We start from the raw sequence: 27,318 nt of genomic DNA, 5'->3' as shown, positions 1-27,318 counted from the left end.
GTTCTTGACTAGGAAAACTTATATGTCAAGAGGACAGTGGGAGCCTTAAAGATCCTGAAAGAGTTTTAAGATTTAATCAAGAGTGAAACCTGTAATTTATCACTAACACACGACTTAAGGTTTGCAACCTATCGTGTTGACATAATTCTTATTTCTGTACCTACTTCAAATAAGTTGAATTTACATGTGAGTTATCAGAGTTCAACTTGGAAGCATTGGTGGGCCTTGTGTTACCAAGGTGACAAGAAACTAAGATTGAATAAGTTTAATCCATGTAGGGCTGAATTTGTCACTAACCTTATCTTGTGATTATGGTTTTGACAAATTCGCATGGATAGGAACTCATACACTATAAAATCTAAGTGTCATAAGGTTTTTATCAAATCCATGAAAATGATGGTGAGGAAACGCTTTCACTAAGTAGATTTTACGTAGATATCAATTGTGTCATTTGCATTTTCAAAAGTCGTTAGTTGAGCGCGTGTGGTTAACCGGCACACTAACATGGACTTGTGAGAAATGGCAAAATGCCTAAGCAATTGAGACTATGATTACGGCATCCCTTTTCATAGTTCTGAAAATTGTTTAGACACACATGTGAGCTATCTAAGAAAGGATGTATGAATCTAAATTTCAGAAGTCCAACAGATTTCTGGAAATATGTCAGAGCTAGTGGGAGCATAAGTGTTATGCTGATAATCATCATGTTAGTGGGAGCATGATTATTACGTTTAGTGTTGCAAGTTAGCAACGTTAATTATAGAAAACAAAGTTTCAATTCGTGAAGTTGCAGGGGTTGAAAAGTTGTTTTGCTATAATTAAGGGAGAGGAAATTATACTTCATTTCAACTCTAAAGCTTAGATTGAGATTTTAATCATCTTTAGTCAAGAATATATATGAATTTTGTGTTGGAATGGTTCAACTTGAAGAAATTCTATATTGCATTTTCAAAATTCGATTATGATTACGGCATCCCTCTTCATAGTTAAATTTTGAAAACATGGCAAATAAAAAATATTGTAGCAAAAGACTGATCTAGTATCATGTCTTTATGTCAAACATCATGAATCGTGTCCCATATGCTTCGGATATAGGATCGATTTCACGTGCTATAATATTTATCCTTTCTAAATTTTCCAAATGCTTAAGGCATTTAGAAGGGAAAAGTCTAGAACTGGATATGACTAAAGTGATTAAGCAATTGTCGAGGACAATCTGAGGTTCGCCAAAGGTTGGTTGCTCAGGGACATTTGGAAGTCTAGTGTTAATTTTGGTAGGACCATATTGACATTTTCTGAAAAGAGGTAACTCTTGTTCGGAAGTGATAGTCAAATGGGACTATGGAAATGTCTCCATAGGTGGAAGTTATTAAATCTATGTAAGATTAGGAAACTTAATGCAAGAAGGATGTTCCCAAGGAGCTGATCTCCTTTGGAATGCTCTGTAATGGTTGTTGTCAAGTCTTTCTGACTTCGTGCATAATCATTACAAGAGGATCAATGCATATAAGTTTAGAATCTAACAGATTTCAGTAAATGACATGAATTTGGAATTCTTGCATTTACAATAAGGATTTGGGATTGTGAAATGAGTATCATTGGAATCATGTTCAATTGATCTACATCACAATGTAAGGATCATAGACAAACATAGTGTGCATACTTGGGGTATGGCATAACTATTGTTTAGAAAAACAAAGTGTACATGCTAGGAGCATGGGACGACTGTTGTTTTTATTCAAGTCTTAAGTTGATTATTTGAAACATTGAATAATGTGTAATCAATATGGTGATAAATAAAAGGTGGTTTTATTTATATTCAAAAGGGTTCTGAGACCATATTAGATTCGATTATTATTGTGTTTCACTTTGCATGTTTTGACTTCCAAAATAGCTAGGTTATTCTTTCTGAATGACTAAGTTATTTAAACACTCCACAGTCGTTCATATGTTGGAAGTAGGTATGAATCAAGACTGTCATGAATCGGGTTTGTAGATGGCTAAATGAGTTTAGTCATGGCAATGGTGCTACAACATTCATGAGTGCTCATAAGTTATGAGTATTGGAATAAACCCACGCTCACTTGTATCACTTCATGGAATTTATCTCGAGTGATCGTGAGACGGTAATATCATATAAATCTTCAAACCTAGAGATATGAGTTGTTACCTATGAGTTGGTTGTGCATTGATTGCACGTAAACGCATCAGTAACTTGATGTTATAAAACGTGCCTTTGTGTACAATTCAACAAGTAGTAGAACAAGCATATGAGTCGAAGTTTATCTGTTCCTTCTAGAAATAGAAGCGATATCTGGGCCCCTCGATGATTTTGTTGTGACCTATGTACCGGCCGGTTAGAACTGAATTGATGTGTTCGATTAAGTTCTTTGTCAAACAAATCGAAAATCGGGAAACAAACTGCTGGATAATAAGTACGACGTTGTTCCATGTATTTGTCCGGCTGATATCATGAGAACAGAGGATTATATGATCCCTTATCTAATGGACAAGTCATTGACAAGATCAGAGTTCATCTACAAGGTCAGAGTTCGATAGAAGATTTTGAGAGCTACGATTGCCAGTTGGTTCCTGAAGTCATACGCAATAATAGTTTTAGACTTATCCAAGTGGGAGACTGTTGAATTAATGTCTAAGTCCATAACTATAATTGGTAAGACTTGACCCGACCCGGCATGGTCCATTTGGGTTGCATACCATCATGCACTTGGATAGACTATAATGAGAGAAATAAGACACTTATGGTTATTAATATATTATAAGTTCTAGTATATTAATAATAAGAATAATAAGATTATTGAATTAGTATTGATCAAGAATTAATCTAGGATTAATTAAGTGATCAAAAGAAGACTAATTAAATATATGGGTTGATTGTGTAAATCATCCATACTTGTATAGTGGGCTAATGCTCCATGGATAATCAAGTTGGGCTAAAACCCATAGGATGGTCCATGGATGCTCCATGGTGTATTTGAACCCATGGATCCAAGGAAATGGAAAGCCATGACAATTAAGGATTTACCCTAATTGTAACACTATATAAAGATATTATTCTTGACAAAAATCGGCCACTAGAGAGTGTAACAAAGGGCTAGACGATTTCATGAAGTGTAGGACTCTCTCAAGTTATTCTAAGAGTTTTGATGATTGTGATTCCATTTGAGGCTTCCACACGATTGGGGCTAGGCACTCAAGCTTCATGAAGACTTTCTACATCAAAGAGGTATGTATTCTATCTTGTTATATTCATGTTTTGTATGATAGATTAGGATAATACCTTGGATATTCTTATTTGCATGTATAATAGAGAAAACATATATCCAAGGTATTTAGGGTTGCATGTACACTTAGGAGTGTTAGAATGCTCAAAACCCAACAGTATTGTTACCCCCGGTGTTTTTTGTGATCTTCCATATATGCTTGCGCAATTCATAGGGAGAAAAGCAACCAACTCTAGACCCGGTAGTCCGATAACCGGTAGACATCTAGTCACAAAACTTTCCCAGTCCTATGGCATTTTAATTCCTAATTTTATTAGGAATTTGATGCGCTTTCAGGATAGTGATTTAACTATCCAAGTCTTGGGTGTCATGTGAGTGGTAGTTAATGTGGGGGGAGTTTATGTAATACCCCTGGAAGATGAAGAGCAGCATATTGGCCAACAAGAAGCACAACCTCGGCCAAGGCGGAGAAATGTTTAGGGTGAGGGTGAGAGAGGACAGTCGGGTGCACCATAATGCACCCATGGGGAAAGTCGGTATTGGAGAAGAGGCATTGGGTAATTTTGATCACTTGTCCCTAAGCATGAATTGGTTTGGGGGGACTATGGAGAATATGATTCAACACTTTCACATCAAGCAAACACCTCACCTAGGTGATCATCATCCGATATTTCCTACGTGGAGTGACTATCGGAACCGAGGGAGAGATGGTGTCGGGACGAGTGGAGCACATCCCTATAAAGAAGATAATTAGTTTATCCTCTTTTTTTTTAGTTTATTTTTAGTTTGATTGTTTAATTTTCGTTTGTTTTGGATTGTAAAACTTTGAAGTTATTATGTTTTCTTACTTCTTTTGGTTATTATTTTCAGATTTAGTTAAAGAAAAAAAAAGAGACTAAGGAACCTTAGAGATATGAGCACATTAACACGATTAGCCGTTTCATTTAGAGTCAAGAGTCGAGAGCCACGATCTTAGATAAGTGTGGGGTTAACCGAGAGAGCAGAGCGTTAGGAAAGGGTCAATATTTATGCAGTTCAGAAGGGTCTAAATGTGTTAAGACACAAGTTTAGATTACACTCATCTACAAGAAAAGTTCACATCTGTGATTCTTAGTTTCCACGACGTGGATTTCAATTACACGTCGCGGATTCAGATAAATATACGATTTCAGCAAATGAAGTTATTCGATACCACGACATGGAATTCAGCTCCACGGCGTGGAATACAGAATTCAATTTTTTTTCCTCTTTTCTACACTATTCCATGTGCCGTATGCTTTCCAACATTGCTTTTTCTTGCTTCGGAGATTTTCTACACCACATCCGTTGAAGATTGAAGACTCGATTCATACTTTTTGTCAGCATATTTGCACATCTCACTTGTTAAAGATCCAAGTTCTATTTTGAAAGAAGTCCATATTCAAGATGCACAACTTATCCACACATTTGGAGTTCGATCGCGCCACTGCTATCCCAGGGGAGTCAGTTCCTTTTTCTCCATTTTATTGCTTTTATATTATTTTATGCATACAATGAGGGAATTATATGAAATTAGTGTGGGGTAGGGGGTCGAAAAAGTAAATTTCTAGGAAAATTTAAAAATTTTAATAGGTTTGAAATAATAATCTAAAATTTAATCTAGTAATAATTTGAACATAAGTTGCTAGCGTTATGTGGGATGATCTGATGAGAGCTCAAATGTTTAATCAAGCCGATATATGAGTTATGAAAAGGTAATATGGTAGTTTATATGGCATAATATGTTTTGCAGCCTAAAACTAAAATCTATTTAGAAAATCTTATGTTGTCATTGCACATAGACTAATACATTTAGCCAATAAAGGTTGAAGTTAAGCACCCTTGCTTAAGCATGTAGGTTTTGAGACAAAAAAAAGTGAGTTACATGAAAAAAAGAGAGAAATTACCGAAAAGTTGAAGAATTTTGGAGCTATCAAGTATGAAGATCAAAAGATCAAAATTTGAAAGAAATTCAAAAATTGAGGATACCAAAAATCAAAAAAGTGTTGAATTCAAATAAATAAAAGATCAAATATTAAAGAAGTGAAGAATTCCAAGTGCTCCATTGTGGTATCAAAATACTCTAAAAGTTTGGTCATGAACTCTTTATTAAGGTGCATTTGGTGGGTTTGCTACTTCAAGACCCGAGACGGTACTTCCTTTCCTTCGTTCGTTTGAAGAATAAACACTAAAAACACTCAAACGGACTTTTAAATTGACTAACAGTTATTAGAAATGTAATTGACTTTTAATTGAAGTGATTGACTTTAGAGTTTGTCCGAATGAAATTTTCAAGTTGTCACATATAATGTTTAATGTATTTGATTTGGCTTGATAATTGAATCAGTATTTATCATTCCATATATTTTTTTAGTTGACTTATAGGAATAAATTGAGCCATTAAATTTTTTTTTTATAACATACATACATAGATATATGGATAAACTATTGATAAATGGATATATTTGTGAAAAGATTTTTTGAATCACCGAACCCCGCCTAACGCTTTTGTTTTAGGGACATCTTGCATATCATTCTTCTTATAAGTACCCCTTACAATAAAACTTTGGAAACTTTATTCCACAATGGATTTCCAAGCATCAAATTTAAAACTCCATGAAACATTAACGAAATAAAGATTGCCAGATTGAATCTACATAATGAAAACTATTTTCCATGTAATATATGATGCATCAATACTCAAGTGCTATGAGTATATCCAATCCTTTACCATAGCCTTTTAGGAAAGACTTTCATATTTATACCTTCCAATGTCACTTTTATTTTATTATATCCTAATTGGATACTATATTAAAAGTTTATATAATGGAAGGACTTTAAAAATATTTGAGTATCTTCATGTGTACCACATTTATTAGCATAATAAGGGAGGTAACACTTCATGCCTTCCTATTTTCCATCTTCCGTTGAGTTGCCTGAGATACAAATATGTCATATGTAAGTTGTAAGCCTTTTCATTAGAGAATATTAGTTTATTTCATGAAACAAATCAACAGATGCCTCATCATAGTGCATAAAAAGCTTCCATTAATAGAAAGTTGTTATACGAATGCAAAATTTCAAGATCTCACTCCAACATGAGAGTAAGCCATTCTTGATAAGGCTTCCAAACCATGAACTATTTTCCCTTATGAACCTTTTTACAGTGTAGTATGTATTATACTCCCTCCTTTGGAATCACTTCCTATCCATACTTTCACATTCTTAAATTTTTATAAAGTCCATGTGTAAAACATATGTATAAATATATTACATCAAACATCATCTTTGATATTCAAATGTGTCAGTATTTCATGCAAAGAAAAGAATCCTAAAACATATTCTCTAATACTCCATCATGTTTAAAATATATTGTACATTACACAAGTTTATAATTAGATCACATAGTGTACTCACCTCATGTGCATAGCCTCAATACTAGTTTACCAACTTTGAACATTCATCCTCATATTATCTATTTCTTGTTTAGATATTATTTTCTACAGTGGTAGTAAAATGTTTTGGGTTACTAGTTATTTGTGGTTAGTATAGTATCCTTGATTATCAGCAACAAGGTGTGATATGTTATGATTATATGTTCTCCATGCCACCAAGTATGTAGCAATCATGTTTGATATTTGTTGCTTTTTTATTTTCATGTTATAATCATCTAAAATTATTTAGGTGAAGTTGGATGTGTGATTTTATCCATTAAGAGATTCCACAATCATCTTAACAAAATATCATAACAATTAAGCATTCAATTAAATGCCATCATTTTAAACTAAAACATTACAACCATGTTTATACTGAGGGGAAATGCAAGGTTTCAATAACTGGGGTTTTATGGAGGTGGAGATAATAAATAGATATAATCATTTCAAGTGATTAAAATTATTAAATTATAACCTTCCAAAGATATATAAAATAGTGTATGATAATCTTAGCAACATTTTATCTTATGCATTTGTGATGTAAATCTTGAATTGATGTTGTAGGATGGATTATTGGTATTGTAATGCAATGTATTGTTTCAATAGACTCATGTTTAGGTGAAAATGGTGTGTGTTGAGGTAGTTTTTCAAAATTTTGTATGATTAAAGGAGCACCTAAAAGAGGAGATTACTTACAACCAAACCTACAAACAAGGTCAGTAGGACTGATTGATTTTCTATTTTATTGTTCATATTTTATTTTATTGTCCTACGTGTATATAAATTTTTGTAACGTTGATTACGTTTTATCGGAGATTATAAATAAAGATAAGTCAAGTTTAAGTATGAACCATGTGAAATCCAATACTATAGTCTAAGTTAATTTAGGATGGAAAAATTCAAATGGGATTTCATTATTCAGTTATAAAAATACGTGAGATAATAATACATTATTACAGGTTCTTAATGTTCATATTATAGCTTATATGATATAGAAGGTTCAAGTCATTGTACTAATAATTGTATGTAAAACTATAAATAAGCACAAAATAATATTTAAGACAATAATTAACTAATATATTTATAATTGACAATTTTATAGTTTAGCAATATAAAATAATTAATTAATAAAATGGTTATATATTATTTATTCAATAATGCAACATAAATAAAATAGTTTATTCATTGAATAACTAATAAAGTTCATAAATTAAAGGCACATTATATATTATTTAATAAAACTAATTAATTAATGGTTTTTGGTTCTTAGCTTAATGACTTAAAAGACATTTCTAAAATTCACCATTTGGTGTGAGTATATATTATTAAGAAAGATCCTTGTAACTTTACGTTAACAATTCTCTCTCTATCTCTCTGTCTCTTTCTCTCTCTCTCTCTCTTTCTCTTTTATATATATATATATATATATATACATATATCCAAGTTTATATTCTACCATTTGAAGGACAAGCTACAAGGTTGTTTGCTTTTGTTATTAGAGATCTAGTAGTTTTTTCCAGCACTAAATAAATAACATTAGAGAAAAATCTACATTGTTTTCCATATTTTCTTACTATGTCCATTAACATTTTTCAAATGAACCAATAACTCCTAAAAGCGGTATCAAAGAATATTAACTCAATAATGCAACATAAATAAAATAGTTTGTTCATTAAATAAATAATAAAGTTCATCAATTAAAGGCATATTATCTATGATTTAATGAAGCTAGTTAACTAATGGTTTCTAACTCTTAGCTTAATGACTTAAAAGGTTTTCATAAAGCTCATAATTTAGTGTAAGTAGATAAGACTAAGAAAGATACATGTAAGTTTATGTTAACAATTCTCTCTCTTTCTCTATCTCCCACTCTCTATGTATGTATGTATGTATGTATGTATGTATGTGTATATATATATATATATATATATATATATATATATATATATATATATCCAAGTTGATTATCTACCATTTGAAGGACAAGAAAGAAGGTTGTTTGCTTTTGTTGATTAGAGATCTAGTAGTTTTTAATCCAGCACTAAATAAATAATATTAGAGAAAAATCTACATTGTTTTCCATGTTTTATTACTGTTTCCGTTAAACATTTTTTAAATGAACCATTAACTTGAACATCTAATTAAATGACATCTCTAATGGTTAAACTCTTCAAATAATTTTTTCATTAGCTTTAGCATCCAATTAAATGGCATCTCTAATGGTCAACTTCTTCAAATAGTTTTTTTAATAAGTTTTTTTTTTAATTTTAACTAATCTGTCATTGTCTATTTAAAATGTTCCATCCTCGCGTTTAATTAGTCATTTTTTTAAACGCACATCATATTTTATGGAGTATTGTATTATAATTAAAACCTACCTGTTAGATAATATCAAGGCAACTACCCTAGTAAAGGGTTTGTGTATGTGCATAACCATATGGCATCCCTAAAAAATTTACTAGATATCAGGCCTCATCTAACATCAACCCCTACTATTGATATTATATGACTCTAAATGAAATGGGTGAAGATGGTTGGTTTATGGAATCAACAACTACCTCTCATCTGCATGTCGAATCAAGTATGTTAATTTTCTTTAGCAACACATGTAACATTTATTTAGTATTGGTTAATGAAAAATCCTCTAATCATGTAACGAAAACGGTCATATTGATATTTATAGACACAATATATATATATATATATATATATATATATATATATATATATATATATATATATATATATTGTTCTTATCATACCTCAAAAAATATCATTTTTATTCGTAAGATAATAGAGACAACAAAAGTTCTATAGAATTTAATGAATTTTGTTTTGCTAAGTAGAACTACCGAACTCGTCAAACACTTCTACGTTGTGACAGTACTATTGATATCTACTATGTCACAACTTTGTCTTTTCAAACCTTAGCAATCATATGTTCATCTGTTTCCAATCAACATCACAGATACCCCTATAGTCATGTCTTTCAATATTTACTTTCTAGCCATCTTATTTCATATAATAGAGGAATGTCCTTATTTTGTTCATCTTATCAATCGGGTAAGCATGTGAGGCTTCCTTTTAGTCTTTTGAATACTATTTTTTATTCCTCTTTTGAAGTAATACATTCAGATATTTAGACTTCTTCATTTCTTAGGCAATAGTAATCTAACACATTTCCATGTGTATGTCAAAGACTATTCAAAATGCGAAATGAAATGCCTTTTATATTATAATGAAGGGAGGGATTTAATAATCACGACTTCCATAATGTGTATAACACAAGGCATATTTATTTATTTTTTCCCTCACACGTTCCAAAAATACAATGAATATGAATGAATGTTGCAAACTTTAACACCCATTTCCCGAAGAACATTGGCTAAGGCTTAAGGAATAAAAAAATAGGGTTTTGGAGAACACCATCTGCCACCACGTGGGGCATGGATGCCCACGCCGTGGCATGAAATTTAATGAACCACATGTTTTTGAGATGCTACTATATGGTATAAAGATGGCCACGACGTAGCAGCCGTTGCAGCCCATACCCATGATTTTTAGGGTTTCCTTCATATACAAACACCTAACTCTCATTCTAGGTCATCTTTTTCATCCTCCACCTCCCTATCTCAAAACCATAGCCTCCATGTATGTTGAGAGTCCATTTCCCTTGATTATGATCCTTGTTCTTGGGTTTTAGGTAGAGATTTGGAAGAGGAAGTTCACAAGGAAGCAAGGAAGAAAGCTTGGGTCCAGTATTCTCTTCAGTTTTCTAAGTTGTTGAAGGTATAAAGTTCATAACTTGACATGTTCTTTTTTAGATTCAAGCTTTAGGTCATAATTGGGTGGTTTTGGTCCCTCTCTTGGATGTTCTTAGGGTTTGAAGAACTCCATAACTTGTGGCGGCTTTCCTTGGTCCTTGGAATTTTGTTGATTTAGAAAAAGGACCATGTTTGGAATATTTTGTGTCCAAGCTCAAGTTATCGCCTCATTAAGTACTTAATGGACTTATAATGCGAGATCTAGCTTGGTATGGAGTAGTGATCTGCTATATATAGGCATGTTGGTTAGAATACCAATAGGATGTTATCGTCTAGTGGAGTGCCCTATGGGTTGTATGTAGCCATGTAGGATAACCTAAGAACTCTTGATTTAGGATTTATTGCATGTTCCTTGTTTGGATGTGGCTCTAGAGTAGGATCATTTATTTGTGTGTCTATCTCTACTCTAGTTAGATATGGTTATGCATTCCTTGGAGATTTGTCGGTAGTGGAGTAATGTGTTGTGAGGGGCCTAGTAGCCAGTAGTGAACTACTCGATAGGTAGATTCATAGTTGCATGTGTTTATTTGCCTACTTGATTTCTTGTTTGTTTATATGACAACATATGGTGGTGGGTCAGGTTGAGGTGGTCCGACTTTGTGCTATAGGCCAAGACACCAAGTATAGGCCATTTGTAAGTTGTAGGCATGGAAGCTTGGGAAGAACGGTTGGGTTGAGATAGCTAGCCATCATACCCAAGGAAATCCAGTATGTTGACTGTGAACCCAATATGCATGCTTGTATGTTTTATTATGTGACATATGCTGGGGAAACTCACTAAGCTTCGTGCTTACCCAACAGTTTATGTTGTTTTTCAGGGATCATTGTTTTCGTGGGAAGGCAAAGGCATGAATGTACACATTCATGAGGAGCAATGAAGATTCTGCGTATACTATATTACTCTGATTTTTAAATAATGTACTTTGGAACAAATAGTTTTCTTAACTTATATTCTGAATATGAGAAGTTTTTCCTTAATTAAGAATGACAATTTTAGATGTGAAAATGGTATGTTACAAGTAGGTATCAGAGCCCTGGTTTGAGTGATTTGTAAGGAACACTTGTGTGAACCTAAACTCAAACTAGGATCCAATAAATTTTCAAAAAATGTTTTTAAAAAGAAATTTTAATAAACGGTTGGGTTAGAGACATGGATCGGTCTCTTTTCATGTTATTATTTATTTTTTCGCTTAGGATTAGGAACATGGACCTCTTACTTAACCTTGGTTTTATAAAAATATGTGATGTGTACAGTCAGGCAAAGCATGAACAGGAATGTTATTCCCAAAAGACCCATACTGGTTATATATGTTAAATTTTAACTGGCTGATATGTGAATTGTCAGAAATGCATGCTAGTGGATAAGTTAAGGTTTCCTTTCGGAACTGTTGGATAGTAAATCCTGATTTCTATGATGTTATATGTGTTATTTGATTATGTGAATTGCTAGGTGTATGTTGTATAATTGTATACGATTAGAATTATATAGCCTTACAATGATTAACGTAGCCTTATTTCATGTTCCTTTATTGGTTGTGGGCTTAGGGTAGAGTCAATTATTCGACTGTCTATCTGATCATGTATGTTGTAAAACTAGCATGCACAAAGAAACCAGCGGTGCAGGAGCATGATTGCAGACAATCCTAGGAGGAGTGCATGGGAAGTTAGTGGCAACTTTAAGAGCAGGAGGGTGTCAGTACACCTGGAAGTGGTCTATTGTAGTGACTTAGAACCTTGAGATGAATTTTGGGTCAACTATGGATAGTGTGGAAGGTAGTATAGGCCCGTACTACTTAAAGTATAAAATTCGTATGAGAGTCAAAAGGAATCTCGAGGCTACTAAGGAAATAATATGTAGGATGTCTGGCGTATTGAGTACTACGTTTTGATGAATAACCTTTTCTGTTTTATATTTCAGTATGGTGGCTATCAGGCGATTAAGATTAGTTGTTGGTGGCACTAAGAGGACGAGTCTAAGTGATAAGGAGATTCGTAGGATTATTGTGGCTGAAGTGGTCGTGGCAATCAGGGAGGTGATTCTGGAGTTCTTTGGGTCGGTTAAGACCATGTTGATTGAGGATTTTGACAGACAGTATGTTGTCATCACACAGGTTGTCATTGCCGTATATACTACTATAGTCATTGTGGTAGGACTTTAGAGGGGAAAGGCGATGCAGTATTAGGAGTTCACTACTATGAAGCCTCTAAAATTTAGAGGCAACAAATATCTGATTATTGCTTTGAGATAGATATCTGATGTGGTGGGATGTTTCTATGTGTGTTTGTGTCCTGAGAACCAAAAGGTGAAATTTGCATTGAATCTTCTTTATTGGGGTGCGAAGGATTGGTGGTAGTTTATGACCCATGGCTTTTTGCATGCAGAGTGAGATGTGGTGACTTAGGAATAGTTTCTAGAGATGTTCCGTGCGTAAAATGTACTACTTGTAGAATGAGAAATATTGGCACAACAGTACCTATCTCTCAAGCAGATGATCGAGTCAGTGATAGAAATCACTAGGATATTTATAGAGAGAGCCCTCTTCTACCCGGAGTATGCCATTTCAGAGCAGGTGACAATGTCGTGATAGTTGATTATGTTCAAGACATAGATTAAAGAGTTCGTATCGACTCATTCATTTCGTACCTTGACCGAGTTGTAGTCAAGAACCAAGAGGAGGGAGATTGAGTTGGAGATTCAGGGGAAAGAGTAAAGGACAACTTCAGGGTAGTATCAGCCAGTAGCCAAGTGATTCAAGTCCCTCGAATCAAGAGCAAGACTAGTTGAGGGGAAGGAGTTTTGAGTGTGGTAAGTGCGGGAAGTTTCATGATGGAAGGTATCAATCTTTTACATGTTGCGGGTCACTTGGGATTATATGCAGAGCATGCAGGTTTGTTTCTATTGCGGCCAGGAGGGCCACATCAGAGCTTGTTGTCTCTTTCTCGTTTTTGGCGAGGTGTTGGACCCTACACCCCTAGCTTGGAAGTTACCCGACGGTTGTTATGGGGCAGCATCAGTTTTGGGAGCCAAGGTTTAAGTTATCAGTTCTTCAATTTACTCGGCTATTATAGTGTTGGTATCATATGTATCTTTCCATTTATATTTCGAAGTTCAATTGTAATCGTGGATGACCAATTGAATGGAATTATTATAATTAGTTCTGGTTTTATTTTGTCGATCTCTTATTTATGATTGGATTGATTTTTGTCACTTTAGTTTGTGCATGAATGTTGGAGATCTTGAATGCCGTTTGAGGGTTCGGTTCATCTCATATATTTGGATGTCATGGGTAGGATCCACTAGTAGAGTCAAGTTGTCCTAGAATTTTGAAGGGTTTTGGAACTGTCAAAGTCTATCATATTGCAAGTGGGGGAGAGTGGAGACCTCGCAGTAGGAAGACCTTATGCTAACGTTCAGTTCTTAGTTAGATTTCTCCAGTTCAATACTTCCGCGCAATTGTTCAATCTTCCAATTCTTGTGTTGGGGTCATCGTCATTTGTTGCATTTCCTGTCAAATTGTTGTGGATGCAATTGTGTTAATAATAGAGTGTCTTTATGCTTTAAGGATCTAGGGTGTTAGGAGCCCAGGTTGAGGTTTTTATGGAGGGATTTCTTGTATGTTCTTGTTTGATTTGTACTTGGAAGTATAAGTCATGTCTCAAAGGCCCGATAGGGTTAGTTTAGTCTTGTAGCTTCAATATAAGTTTATGTTAGGCTGCGAGTGTTGTTATTGGTTAGCCATTCGAGGGTGAGCCCAAGTGCTGTTAGTGGTTAGCAAATCGAGGATTAGCCAGAGTGTTGTTAATGGTTAGCGAATCAGGGGTAAGCCCAAGTAATGTCAATAGATAGTAAGGCATGATCATTTTAGCCAAGTAAGTTATTGGCTTAGTTTAATATATGATCGATAGGTTTTGTCCAAGTTTTTCAAGTGCATTTATAAGAGGATATCGTTGGTTGTGGTCGGTCGTGTGTTTCGGAACCCAGTTTATTAATAGGAAGGTGTGGAGCCAAAAGATCTAAGACATATCGAATCCGTAAACTCTTGGTTCGCATGGTGGTTGTATAAAATGTAGGTTCCCGGCTGGCTGTCATGCACAAACTCATAATCCTCAAAATTTTTAGTAAGGAAATTTTTTCTCTCAATAGTGGTTTGTTGTGAGAAATGAGAGATCATCCCATTGATGGAGCAAAGTTGTGAGTTTTTAGGTCAATATGATTGAGATACTAGTGACTTTGTATGTTTGGAAATCAGGTATGCTCTTGAAGTATTCGACTTATGAATAAAGGGTGGTCCTACTCGATGATGGTCAATGGAAAAGCTTTAGAATTCATTCTTGTTAGGCCGCATGGTTATCACTGAGAACAAATTCAACTTTTGGGTTCGGTGAGAAGTTGTTTGGTTAAGGTTCTACTTCATATTTGCAATGAATATGAATGCGACCTTTGGAAGTTTCCGCTTAGATAAGGTTCATGCGCCTTGTTTAAGAAATCTTGATGATTATTGTTACAGTTTTAGGGTGGTGTCGATCTGTGCATGATGGGGGTGAAACTGGAGAAACCGCAAGGGGTTTGAAGGGTGTTTCTGAAATAAGTCACACAACAAGATTTTGAGGATGAAATCTCATATAAGTAGCGGAGAATTATAACACTCATTTCCCAAAGAAGATTGGCTAAGACTTAAGGAAAAAAAAACAGGGTTTTTAGAGAAAACCCTCTGCCACAACGTAGGTCATGGATGCCCACAACGTAGCATGAGATGTAATGAAACATGTGTTTTGGAGATGCCACGACATGGCATAAATATGGCCACGCCATGGTAGCCGATGCAGCCCAAACCTAAGATTTTTAGTGGTTCCCTCATGCATAAACACTTTAAATCTCATTGTAGATCATCTTCTTTAGCCTCCACCCCCCCCCCCCTCTTGAAACCCTAGCCTCCATGCATGCTTGAGAGTCAATTTCCCTTGATTTTCAGCCTTGTTCTTGGGTTTTTGGTAGAGCTTGAGAAGAGGGAAGTTCAACAAGAAGCAAGGAAGAGAGTTTGGGTCCAACATTCTCTTTAGTTTTCTTAGTTGTTGAAGGTAATACGATCTCTTCTAGAATCAAGCTCTACATCATAATTGAGTGGTTTTGGTCCCTTTCTTAGATGTTATTGGATGTTAAGATATCCAAAACTTGTGATAGCTTTCCTTTGTCCTTGGACTTCTTTGGATTTAGCAAAAGGACCATGTTTGGTGTATTTTGCATCTAAGCTCAAGTTATAACCTCATTAAGGAGTTAATGGACCTAGAATGCTACCCTTCATATGGAGTACTAATGGATAAAGTTGGAAACTTTATCCATTAAGTTGGTGTGGAAGAGTAGATCTGGATGTATGTGTTTTGTTCTTAACTAATTAAACTCTTAATGAGATAAATGACATTCTGCCAGTGTCCACGACGTGACAATAGATAGCCACATCATGACGAAGTTTAAAATCACGACTATCTTGTCCTAGCATTGCCACAGCATGGACTGGGAGGTCCCATAATGTGGAAATGTCCTGCATGTTGACTGTTTAACTTTGTATTTTGACAATGCGGCTAATGAGGGCCTACGACGTGGCATCGACTCTGACCAAGTTTATTGTTGACTTTTTGACCAGTTTGAGTTAGGGTCAAACATGAAGGTTTTGGTTTGTTGATTAAGGTTCTACCATATTTTGGTGCTAGTAGGTTCGTGGGAGTAATCAGTGTAGAAAAGGAGCTTGTCGCAGTGTTTTTAGGTTCTATGATTCAGGTGAGTTTTCCTCATTGTATCCGTGCGTCGAAGGCACCAATGACTATCCATTAAATTTCGTTATGTATCCTTATGTATTGGATGTTTCTGTGTTGTAGTTTTGCTATATATATATATATATATATATATATATATATATATATATATATATATATATATATATATATATATATATAGTGTTGAAAAAATTCCGATTAGGTCCCTATTAATCCCTAGGCGCTACCTTACCGATTAGAGGGCACCTGTGTATGTGTGTCTATATATATATATATATATATATATATATATATATATATATATATATATATATATATATATATATATATATATACATATACATATATATATATATATATATATATATATATATATATATATATATATATATAATGTTGTAAAAATCCCGATGAATCTCCGATTAATCCCTAGACGCTACCCTACCGATTAGAGGGCGCCTAGAGATTAATATATGCCCACAAAGTGACTGAAATAGTAGAAAACGATGAAAGTTTAACACTTTGAAGAAGTTTTATCTTAATAGAAACCATTTGAGGAGTGATTAATATTGTATTAATCTTATTAACAAAATTTATTAAGATATTAGTTGCTTTTACGAACTTTGTTATGATATTAGTCATATTTAAATTTTGAAAATATAACGAGTTAGCAATTAATGGTCTCTGATTAATCCCCCTGATTAATCTCTTAAACTCAGTCCACCGACGAGATAACATCACGCATGTTTTACAACCTTGATATATATATATATATATATATATATATATATATATATATATATATATATATATATATATATATATATCGCTGCGTATTAGGATGTAGGAGTAGCAACATGCTGGTTAGAGTACCAGGAGACTGGTTATCATCTAATGGAGTGCCCTAGGTGCTGTATGTAGCCATGTAGGATAACCTCAGAACTCTTGATCTAGGATTTCTTGCTTGTTCCTTATTTGGTTGTGGCTCTAAAGTGGGATTATCTGTTCAGGGGTCTATCTTACCTTTGATTACATATGACTATGCATTCCTCGAAGATTCGTTGATAGTGGAACAGTGTGATTTTGAGGGCCTGGTAGGCAATAGTGAACTGTTTGACAGGTAGATTCATAGTTGCATCTGCTTATGTGCCTACTTAATTTCTTGTTTATTTATATGTTGACATATGGTGGTGAGTCAGATTGAGGTGTTCTGGCTTTGTGATGTAGGATAAGATACCAGGTACATGCCGGTTGTAAGTCGTAGGCACATAGGCTTGGGAGGAGCGTTTGGGTTGAGGTAATAGGCCAACATACCCGGGGAAATCTAGTCCGATGATTGTGGACCCAAGATACATGCTTGTATGTATTGTTGTGTGGGGTATTTTGGATAAATTCACTAAGCTTCATGCTTACAAATCTTTTTATATTGTTTTTCAAGTATCATACGTTTTCTTGGGAAGACAAAAGTGTAACTGTACACATGCATCAGCAGTTTTACTTTGGAACAAATGGTTTTCTTTACATGGATTATGAATATGTGACGTTTCACCTTAGTTCAAAATGAAAATTTTGGATTTGAAAATGGGACCTTACACAAACCATAAATAATATCATTTTATTACTACTCGTTTAGTCTCATATTCCATCCAGACTTTAGTTGGATTCACTTCACATGAAATCTAATCTCTTAAACATATAACCATCCACCATTGTTAAATGACTCACCATATATAAAATTATATGGAAAAACATCATCCTCCTATGACCTATATGTTTTATGGGTTATGTTATCCACATCTTATCACTAACCATATGTTTTCTCTATATACTACACCATGCCTATTCCTTAGACATATATCCATTTATTCAGAGTAATGGTGCTATGATATGTCAACATTGAAAATAATCCTTACCCAAAATGTCATTTTATATAGGGCTGACCTTTTTTATAAGTCAAAAGTACCTTACCTACCCATACACCCATCCCTCAAAAGTTCCTTACCTGCCCATACACCCACACCTCCAACAACCTCTCTAATAACTCATACGTTGTTGCCTCGTCGACAATAACACCTCCAACCTAATAACAGACTTTGACATTGATGCTCCCGCATTGACAACCTCTCCTATCGATAGCCAACACCTAAATTTTACGTAATAACCCTTTATGGAAATTGGTACCAGAGCCTAACATATGACTACACCTCGTCTCCATATGGTAAGCAAATCTATATATGACTTATCCAGACCCATAACCCGACTTAATCCCATCACCCAAACTGAGTCACCCATCCCTAGTTATGTTTACATGCTTTAGAGTATCCATATTGGTTCAATGTTATAAATAACGAATACAATGGACTAATTAAAATGTCACATCAACTTTCGTTCCTAGATGATTAGGTTTCAATGTTTTTCACTCAATCTACTTAATTAAAAAGAAGCATAACATAGATGTAACTTTAGCTTGTTATATAGCTCAACTGGTGGATAATGGGAAAAATAGTGAATGAGTATCCATTTTTTTTAGATCTTTAGCTTGATAGTTAAATTGGATACTACTCAGACAATCTTCTGTCTCTCGAACTCACATCAATGACCAATCTATTATCTAGACATAAGTAATGCATTCATTTATGGGTATCTACATGAGACTGTATACATATACCAACCTCCATATACTCCACGATAACCCGAATATGCTTGTCATCTTTGGAGATCTCTATTAGACCTTAACCAACACCTCGTTCATGGTCTCGTAGGTTTGCTCGATTTTTGTCTTAACCCTGGTTCTTCTAGAGCCTATGCAACTATCTCTTTTCATTATCGAAATGGTTTATCCAAGGCATACTTTTTCCTTTAAGTTGGTAACATTGTTACCACTACCTCATCGCTAACATTACTTCAACATGTTATTTCTTCTCTTAGCAAAGATGTTACCATGACTGATCTCAGATATTTAAATTTGTGTCTTGGAATATTTTTATATTGAGATTACTTGTGCATGTTCATCAATCAACATAAATATGTTGTTAACATCCTTGAGCATGCTTACATGTCCAACTACGTGCCATCTCACAACCTATTTGGTACTCAAGAAAATATGGATGCCTCTGACCCTCCTATTGAAGGCCATAATCATTTATTGTAATATTGTCAGTATGATATATCTTTCCACCAACCTAGCTCAACAACTAAGTACAAAACACATTGAGATAGACATCTATTTTCTTCGTGAGACGGTTGCTCTTAGTCATATTAATATCCTTAAATGTTTATTGCATATCACAGTACACAAGATATATTCAACACGGACATCAAACTAAAGGGCTTCAGAAATATCCAAGTCCCAAAATCTAATCTTAAATATCTTAAATATGATCTAAATTATTCGGGTTTTCGGATATTTGCTTTTTCAGATTTGGATACTTATAGTGATTTTTACAAATTTCGGATATTTCAAATACTTGAAATCTAAAAATATGATTTTTATTAATTTTTTAAATATATTTTATGCTATTATTTAAAATGGATCTTACGAATATAGCTTTTTAGGTAATGTGACATTTTTTTATACATACATGGTTCTTTTTCTTTTGTAAGAGTTTCTAATTATGTTATTTAACATCATATGTTATTTTTTTAATTCATGGTTCCTGTAGTTATAATACATATATGTGTTAGGTGATATGATTATTGTTACTTAACTTGAATTATTTTTTAATTTAGAACATGTTATTGGTTTTTAATAGGTAGTGTTTTAGCATCTGGATCTTTAAGCAACATTAAGAATAATGTGTGACTGTTTTTAACTTTTTTTTTTGTTAATATTTAGTGAATAATAGGCTAATTGTGTGTTTTGAATCAAATTTTAATAGGTTTTTAGTTGTGTGATTTATGTTTTCTCTATGTTAAAAGATTAACAACAGTTATTTGATTACTTTGATAGTTAATGATGGTTAAAATCTACAAATATCCAATTTTGGTTTTCAAATTTGTATCTAACTTTTGGATATCTGAAACTCTGAAAGCGAAAATTCAGATATCCAAAACTTTAGATAAGGGTTCGGATACCAAATCTCACTAACCGATATTTTTGATATTTGATTTTAAACACCCATAAGTTTAACCTCTCGGCTTCATGAGTTCAATTTCACTCAGTATATTCAATCTTGGCATCTTATTATGACTATGGTCTTGTTACCTTATTATGTATGTATGTATGTATGTATGTATGTATTATAGTTTTATTGGCTTGGCCGACCTTATGGTGCATAGTTGTATCCCTATATATATATATATATATATATATATATATATATATATATATATATATATATATATATATATATATATATATCCGTTTGTATGAGTATGTAAAGTTGATCGTGTTATCTACTTTGAAGGACCCTAAATAACCAACAACCTCATAATATTTCAGATAAAAATGTGGAGGTATGATAAAAGTTAAGCGACCCGAGCCCCAAACGATGCCAAAATTAAAAGGTATACAACCCCTAATTTAAGAATAATGTCAGTGATAACTTAACAAATATACCCCCCCCCCCCATTAGAACACATGTAACAAACTTAAGAAGGATATCCCCCCAAGTATGACTCATATATAGTTCATATCACATTTGTAAAAGTAAATGATTTAAGAATACCCTTAAGGAGGTCCCTAGTAAGGTTAGAGGCCAATAGTGTCATCCTACATGACGTTGTATCGTTATTGGGGTTAGAGATTTGTATGGTATACCTTTATCCGTTTATAATGAAATCCTACATAAACTTTTTAGGGATTCTTATCATAAACCATGTCTCCAAAAATTACTTCTCTTAATAGCAATCTTTTTATAAACTAAGTGACCTCTCTCAAAACACTGTTTGGAAAATCACTAACTTATCATTTTAGAAAGATGTCATGTATGAAAGCATCTCCAGTGTTCTTCATAACAATCTCTTGTGAATAATAACAACATATTATTACATTTTATAAACCTCTTCCTACTATGCATAAATGTAAAATATTTAAGAAGTTTATGAATGGGTCACATACTTATATAGTCGTTTAATAATAACTTTTATATTATTTAACATAACAAAACATTCTAATAAAGCTAAAAAACTTGACAAAAGATTTCAATATTATTCTCATTTCAAAATTATGAATTTATAATTGCATAAATTATAAAATAATTTCTATTTAAGTTATTTTTTTATGTATAACCAACTAATTAGAAAGTAAAGGGTCTATATATATATATATATATATATATATATATATATATATATATATATATATATATATATATATATATATATAAAGGAGAAGAATGAAAGGGATATTGAGTACTTGACTCCCATATAAGATTCTTTACAGTAGGTACACTCACTGACACAAACTATACCAAGTGCTCATAGGAAGGAGATGAACCTTTGTCTCGTTACATGGTTAAACATGTGATATAGATCCATAAACATCACATGTCCTTATAATACTCATATAGGGCAAAACAATGATAGGAAATACTAGATGCCCATACAAGATTCTCGTTAAACATGTGATATAGATCTAAAAAAGGAAATCAAGCATTTAATGAATTAAATTGGTGTATATATGAGTGAATAGCTAACCTGTAGATGACTAGAAACTTGTGCTCTTGTAATACCAGGTACACCCATCTGCTCATGTATTAACTTAGGAATACACCCTACAATGGAAATACAATATTTATTTAGTAATACAAGATCAAAAGCAATTATTAATGAAAAAATGAGTATTAACATGAAGAAATATATTTACTTCCTTCACCCAATTGACTAATAGCATCCATAAACTTTTCATGTAGTTCTGGAGTCCATACTAGGTGCATCCTACTCTTCCTCTTACTAAATACACTCTTACATGCAATCGCATCCCCATCGTACATGGTTGGCTCTTTTTTCATGACCCAAGGAAATGCGTTTGCAACATTAACGTTGCTAATATTTGGGACATGACTAAAGTTATATGTGACGTTAGGGTTACCAAGATTTTCTACACGATGAAACTTATCTATAACACTAGGGTTGTTAAGATTTTGTATCCTCTTTCTGATGACATGTTGTCTTAGTAGCCTTAGCCTGTCACCGGTAAGGGGGTGCTTCAATACAAGTAAAGCTCCATCCTTCAAAGCTTTTAGTAGAGTCTGATCATCATCTTCCTTGGACATCACTTAAAATAAGAATATGAATGAGAAAAATCCATTTATCTTGAAAATTTAATTTTAAGAAACATAAACACAGAAAGAGATCATTAGACTTGAAATTTAGAGAGGTAAAATTAAGGGTGTAATCTTGAACTCACGTATTGCTTGCAGATTCATGTTTCTTGTTATTCTAAGTAACATATGTGCATCGATATCACTCAATGTACTATCTATTAGTACAAGATCAAATTTTTCCGACCTTTTGGATAGTATTGCTAAGGCAGTGCCACCATGATCCACAGGTGTAACTAAAGCAAATACATAAAACCAATGAAGATTATGAAAACTAAACTGGTATATCCTTATAATAAATATGATAATATTCTAAAAGAAATTTGAAATCGGGAAAATAGTGCGTACACCATCTACAACCATAACATTATTTTTTTGTACCAAAAATAGTATACAAATGATAGAGGTAATGATTCATCCCCACCTCTAACTCTAATTTATACACTAACATAAGTAGTCCAAGCATATTCCATTTTTCTAACTTATTCAAATTTTCAAAATACTATATATTTTTTTTTTATAAAATTATCTTACTTTTTTTCAAATAAAGTTATAAATTATATTACTAAATATATATACCAATTAAATAAATAATTTTTGTACAATTAGTATAAAATAATTGTTACATTATCAAATCAAATAAAAAATCCACATGTATAAGTTATTTAGATAAATAAGACATTTGTTTACAAAAATATAATTTGGTGTTTTAATACACATAAATTAGAAGTATATTATGTTAAATTTAAAACAATAGAAAGAAACTAGAAATATATAAACTCAACCTTGAGGGATTAAAATTACATACATTAAGTTTTAGTGGGTCCAAGTAACTTTACACCAAAAAATGTTTGTTGACATGATATATAATATGATAGTATTGGGTCAAATATGCCTTCAAATAGATATAATTATGGTTAATCTCTACTAACAAAATATATATTAAATGACATATTTGATATCAATAAAAGTGATATAATTATATTGATATATGTGGCACAATTTGTATTTTCCTCAACACTAATTAGTTGCTAGGGCTAAGAAGAATGGTGATTTTTGAAAATTAGACATGAAGTGATTGTTTTTTTCTAGTGGTGTCTAGGGGTCAACTCAATCACATGGAGAACGATCAATATTATGTGAATTTCCGTTTATCTTTGAGGTCTTCCACTATTAGAAGTCATGTGCTCCAAGTTGTCCCTTTTCAAGAATCATCTTTTAATGATGCTAACAAGTAATTCAATGAGGATTGTAATGTTCTTTTATAAAACATAAGTTGGCTCCCTTAAATTAAAGAATCACATACTATATAGGAAAGTTCTTAAAAATAATGAGTAAAAGGAAAATTCAATAAAAATATAGGGTTTTAAGGGGTGTAATTTGATTATGTTGATGTATATTGGCAACATTTTACAATATAAAATGAAAAATATGGTTAAATATTATGAATCATTATGCTAGGTAGGACAATAGTAGGAAGTAAATTCTAAATCATGAGGGAAAGCAGAGAAATTGGTGGATTAGTTATCAACTACCTCATCAAAATAACATTCAAAGATGTTTTCTCAATTGAAGTTTTTTATGCGAATTCATGATTTTAGTTTCACTTACCATTATATGTAATAAGAATTAACAGGAGTGCATAATGGGGAAATAAACGATGATTTAACACAAGTTAGCTATCATAGAGTAGATAATTGTATATAAGAAAAGATTTTTCTCAAACATGAAGAATACAAGGTCAATGGGTTGTGGGCCCGTACAAGTTCAAGATACAACACTCATTGTAGGGTATAAAGGGTAGAGCATATGGAGGTAGTCCCACTCCATCCATAGATAGCTTAAAGATCAAACCAATTTTCCTAACATCCTAATTGTTAAAAACATGTTGAATATAGGTATGCTTGGTGGCAGCTCAAGTTGCCTAACATCCTACCTGTCTAGCAGCCTAACCTACCTTAGAAAAGCTAGTAGCCTATGTTATCTATGACATCTTGATCTATCTAGGTAGTTTATCCAAAAATATTTTTCAACTATGGAATCCACGAATTATTCAACCTTGTCTAGTTTTATCATAGATGATTATGTATACTCATATTTTTCCTTATCTGAAACTCTTTAGTGAATATTAACATTTTACAATGAATAATCGAAATTAATGTTTTGTGTTTGAATCTCTTATTATTCCATATGGATTGTCTTACATTAAAATTCTTATTAATACAAACATAAGGGAGAAATATCAATGAGGAAACTGACCTTATAGGATCCATTAAGAATATAGATTATTAGTTACCATTCATCTAACTCTATTTATAATATGGTCGCTAATTTGAAAATTGTACAGCTTCTTTAAATTCTATTTGGCTTCGTTTATGTATGATCCTTGTGTGTACGGAAAAGTTTGATAAATGAAAGTCCTTTAATGATGGTTGTAATAGATCGAGTAATATAAATAAATGTAATATTTGTAATAATAAGAAAGGAGAATATATGTAAGTTCAAGAATAAGTAACATATTGACAAGTATTTATTAATGGATGTTCTCAAAGAGGAAAAAGAAACGGCAAACATGATATGTTGATTTGATACTAGATACTTCAAGTTTCACCTTGTATTGAATCCTAATGTTTAGGGGAAAGAGAAACGATAAACATGATCTATTGATTTCATATCTATCTACCCCAAGATTCACTTTGTATCAAATCCACACATTAAGTAGTTTTTATTTGGAAGCTAGTGTGCTTACATGCCATAACCAACTTGGAGGCTCTTATAGAGCAAAAAAGGATTGTAAATGTGATCATTAAATATGTGGGTGGTTTTATTGAAAATATAATTTACCTGTTGTACTTCCACTAATAATATTTTGAGCTTTAAAGGAAAAAAGTGTGGTTTGGTTGTATTGAGCCTTAGACACCTAGTTCTAAGTGGATGGGTGGTTGATATGCTTGTAAATTGAAGTTCTTATAATATGATTGTGGAGTTTTGATTATTTTATTATTATTTACACTAAATAACAACGGACTATTGTCAAAATTCTTGTTTGAATATTAACAATAGTATACTAAATTGAAAGGTCTATCCTAAAACTTATAATGTGAGAATTGATAAGTGTGTAGATTGCGATTCGCCAAGTTCAAGTTCCAAACCAATCTTAATTGATTATAATGGTAAATTGCAAATGATTCCTATTGCTTTAAGTTGCGTAAGTCATAAAATGACTACAATTAGAGGTAAAATAATGAGACTAATGGTTGGATGTGAGACGTTGTGAATGGGTCCAAGACGTTAGACCATCTAACTCATTGCGAATGGGATGGTCTTGAACCAATTTTCATTGTTGGTGTTTATGATTGATTGCGATCAATCGCACCTGGTTGCATTCATTTTATGTTTGTTGCGATGTTGTTCGCATTCACTTGTGGCTCGTAGAGAAGAGGAGTCCGGATGCGAAAGAGAATTCCACTCCGGGGAGTTAGGATGCGAACGCAGGGTCTCAAAATTCTAAGAGTCGGCTCAGAAAGGTCACGTTCGGGAGCTGAAAAGTCAATTTCAATGTTGAAGCTGTTTTTACTTAGTTTTATTAATTATTCTTTAGTGTATTAAATAAGCCATTAAATGGCATAATAATTAGGTGTCATTTTATTTATTTTTATTTTTCTTTTGTAAGGCCACAAAATCCAAGTTCTATCATTTGTAAGGAAGCTGTTGATTGAAGTTTATAAACATTTGAACTTGTGTTCACCTTATCGAATTGTTGCTTACAATTCAAATCTGATCTTGTTTGGGATACACCTCCTGATTTTGATCTCAAACTCAAACTAATAGGTGTTGGTTTGTTTTTATCGAAGATACAAACTATATGTCTAGTGTGGACTTTAAATCTATCATTTTTCTTTACTTGTTCTTATCTTTGATTCAACTGTTCTTTGTTCCACTACAAGAGTCGTATCTGAGGTCTAGATATGCATCAGTTGTGGTATCAAATCCCCAAGTTCATACGGGTTTTGTTAATTTGTTGTTGCTGTTCTTGTAAAAAAAACTTAAAAAAAAAAAGTTACCTGTCAGGTTTTATCTTTGTTGTTGTTGTTACTATTCAGGAAAAGAAAGGAGAATTCTTGTTGAGGTGTTGTTGATTTGTTGTGGTTGAGCTGACGTTATTGTTCAAGAAAGAAAAGGGGGATTTCTCGGCGATCAGTCAAAATGATTCACACTGATTCAGATCATCAAGACCAGATCTTTCATACGAACTGCCTGGTGAGAAAAAAGGGTTGTTCCGTGATTATCGATGGGGTAGTTGTACTAATGTGGCAACGAGTGAAATGGTGTCAAAACTGAGTTTGGTGACAACAGCCCACCTAAACCCGTATTCGTTGCATTGGTTGGATGACAGAAACAAGGTGTTGACGACTAAGCAAGTCTAGGTGTGTTTGAAGAAGGGATCTATGAGGATAAGGTGCTTTATGATGTAATTCTAATGGATGCATGTCACATTTTGTTTGGACAAACATGACAATATGACATGGATGTGATGCACCGAGGGAGAATAAATGAGTATGAACTGATGTTTTAAGGGAAGAAGGTCACTTTAAAGCCAATGTATGTAGTTGAGGTAAGGTCAATGTGAAACCAGCAGGGTAGGAAGCCAAGTCTCTCAAGGATGGCCACTGAGAAGGAAAAAACTAAAGAATAGATTGTGGAAGAAATGGTTGAACAAGCCAGATACGAGGAACATGTGTTGAACTAATGGGAAACAGTT

General features: G+C 33.2%; 1 protein-coding gene across 1 annotated transcript in view; it reads right to left on the bottom strand.

Annotated features, from left to right (window-relative positions):
• Positions 1-5,980: 5,980 nt before the first annotated feature.
• Positions 5,981-27,318, bottom strand: part of LOC145013330 (two-component response regulator ORR26-like) — a 33,478-nt gene continuing 12,140 nt past the window's right edge. Inside the window, exons 2-5 of the mRNA XM_078972128.1 lie at positions 22,643-22,792; positions 22,100-22,510; positions 21,931-22,007; positions 5,981-6,199 (exon numbers count right to left, since the gene is read on the bottom strand). Coding sequence (XP_078828254.1) covers positions 6,164-6,199; positions 21,931-22,007; positions 22,100-22,510; positions 22,643-22,792 — 674 coding nt within the window. The 3' untranslated portion in view covers positions 5,981-6,163. The remainder of the gene's footprint in view (positions 6,200-21,930; positions 22,008-22,099; positions 22,511-22,642; positions 22,793-27,318) is intronic.

The sequence above is a fragment of the Lactuca saligna genome, chromosome 8 (genome assembly GCF_052625555.1).
Source record: "Lactuca saligna cultivar CGN05327 chromosome 8, ASM5262555v1, whole genome shotgun sequence".
Lineage (NCBI taxonomy): Eukaryota > Viridiplantae > Streptophyta > Magnoliopsida > Asterales > Asteraceae > Lactuca > Lactuca saligna.
The sequence above is the reverse complement of the archived record's forward strand: the minus strand, read 5'-3'. Positions and strand labels throughout refer to the sequence as shown.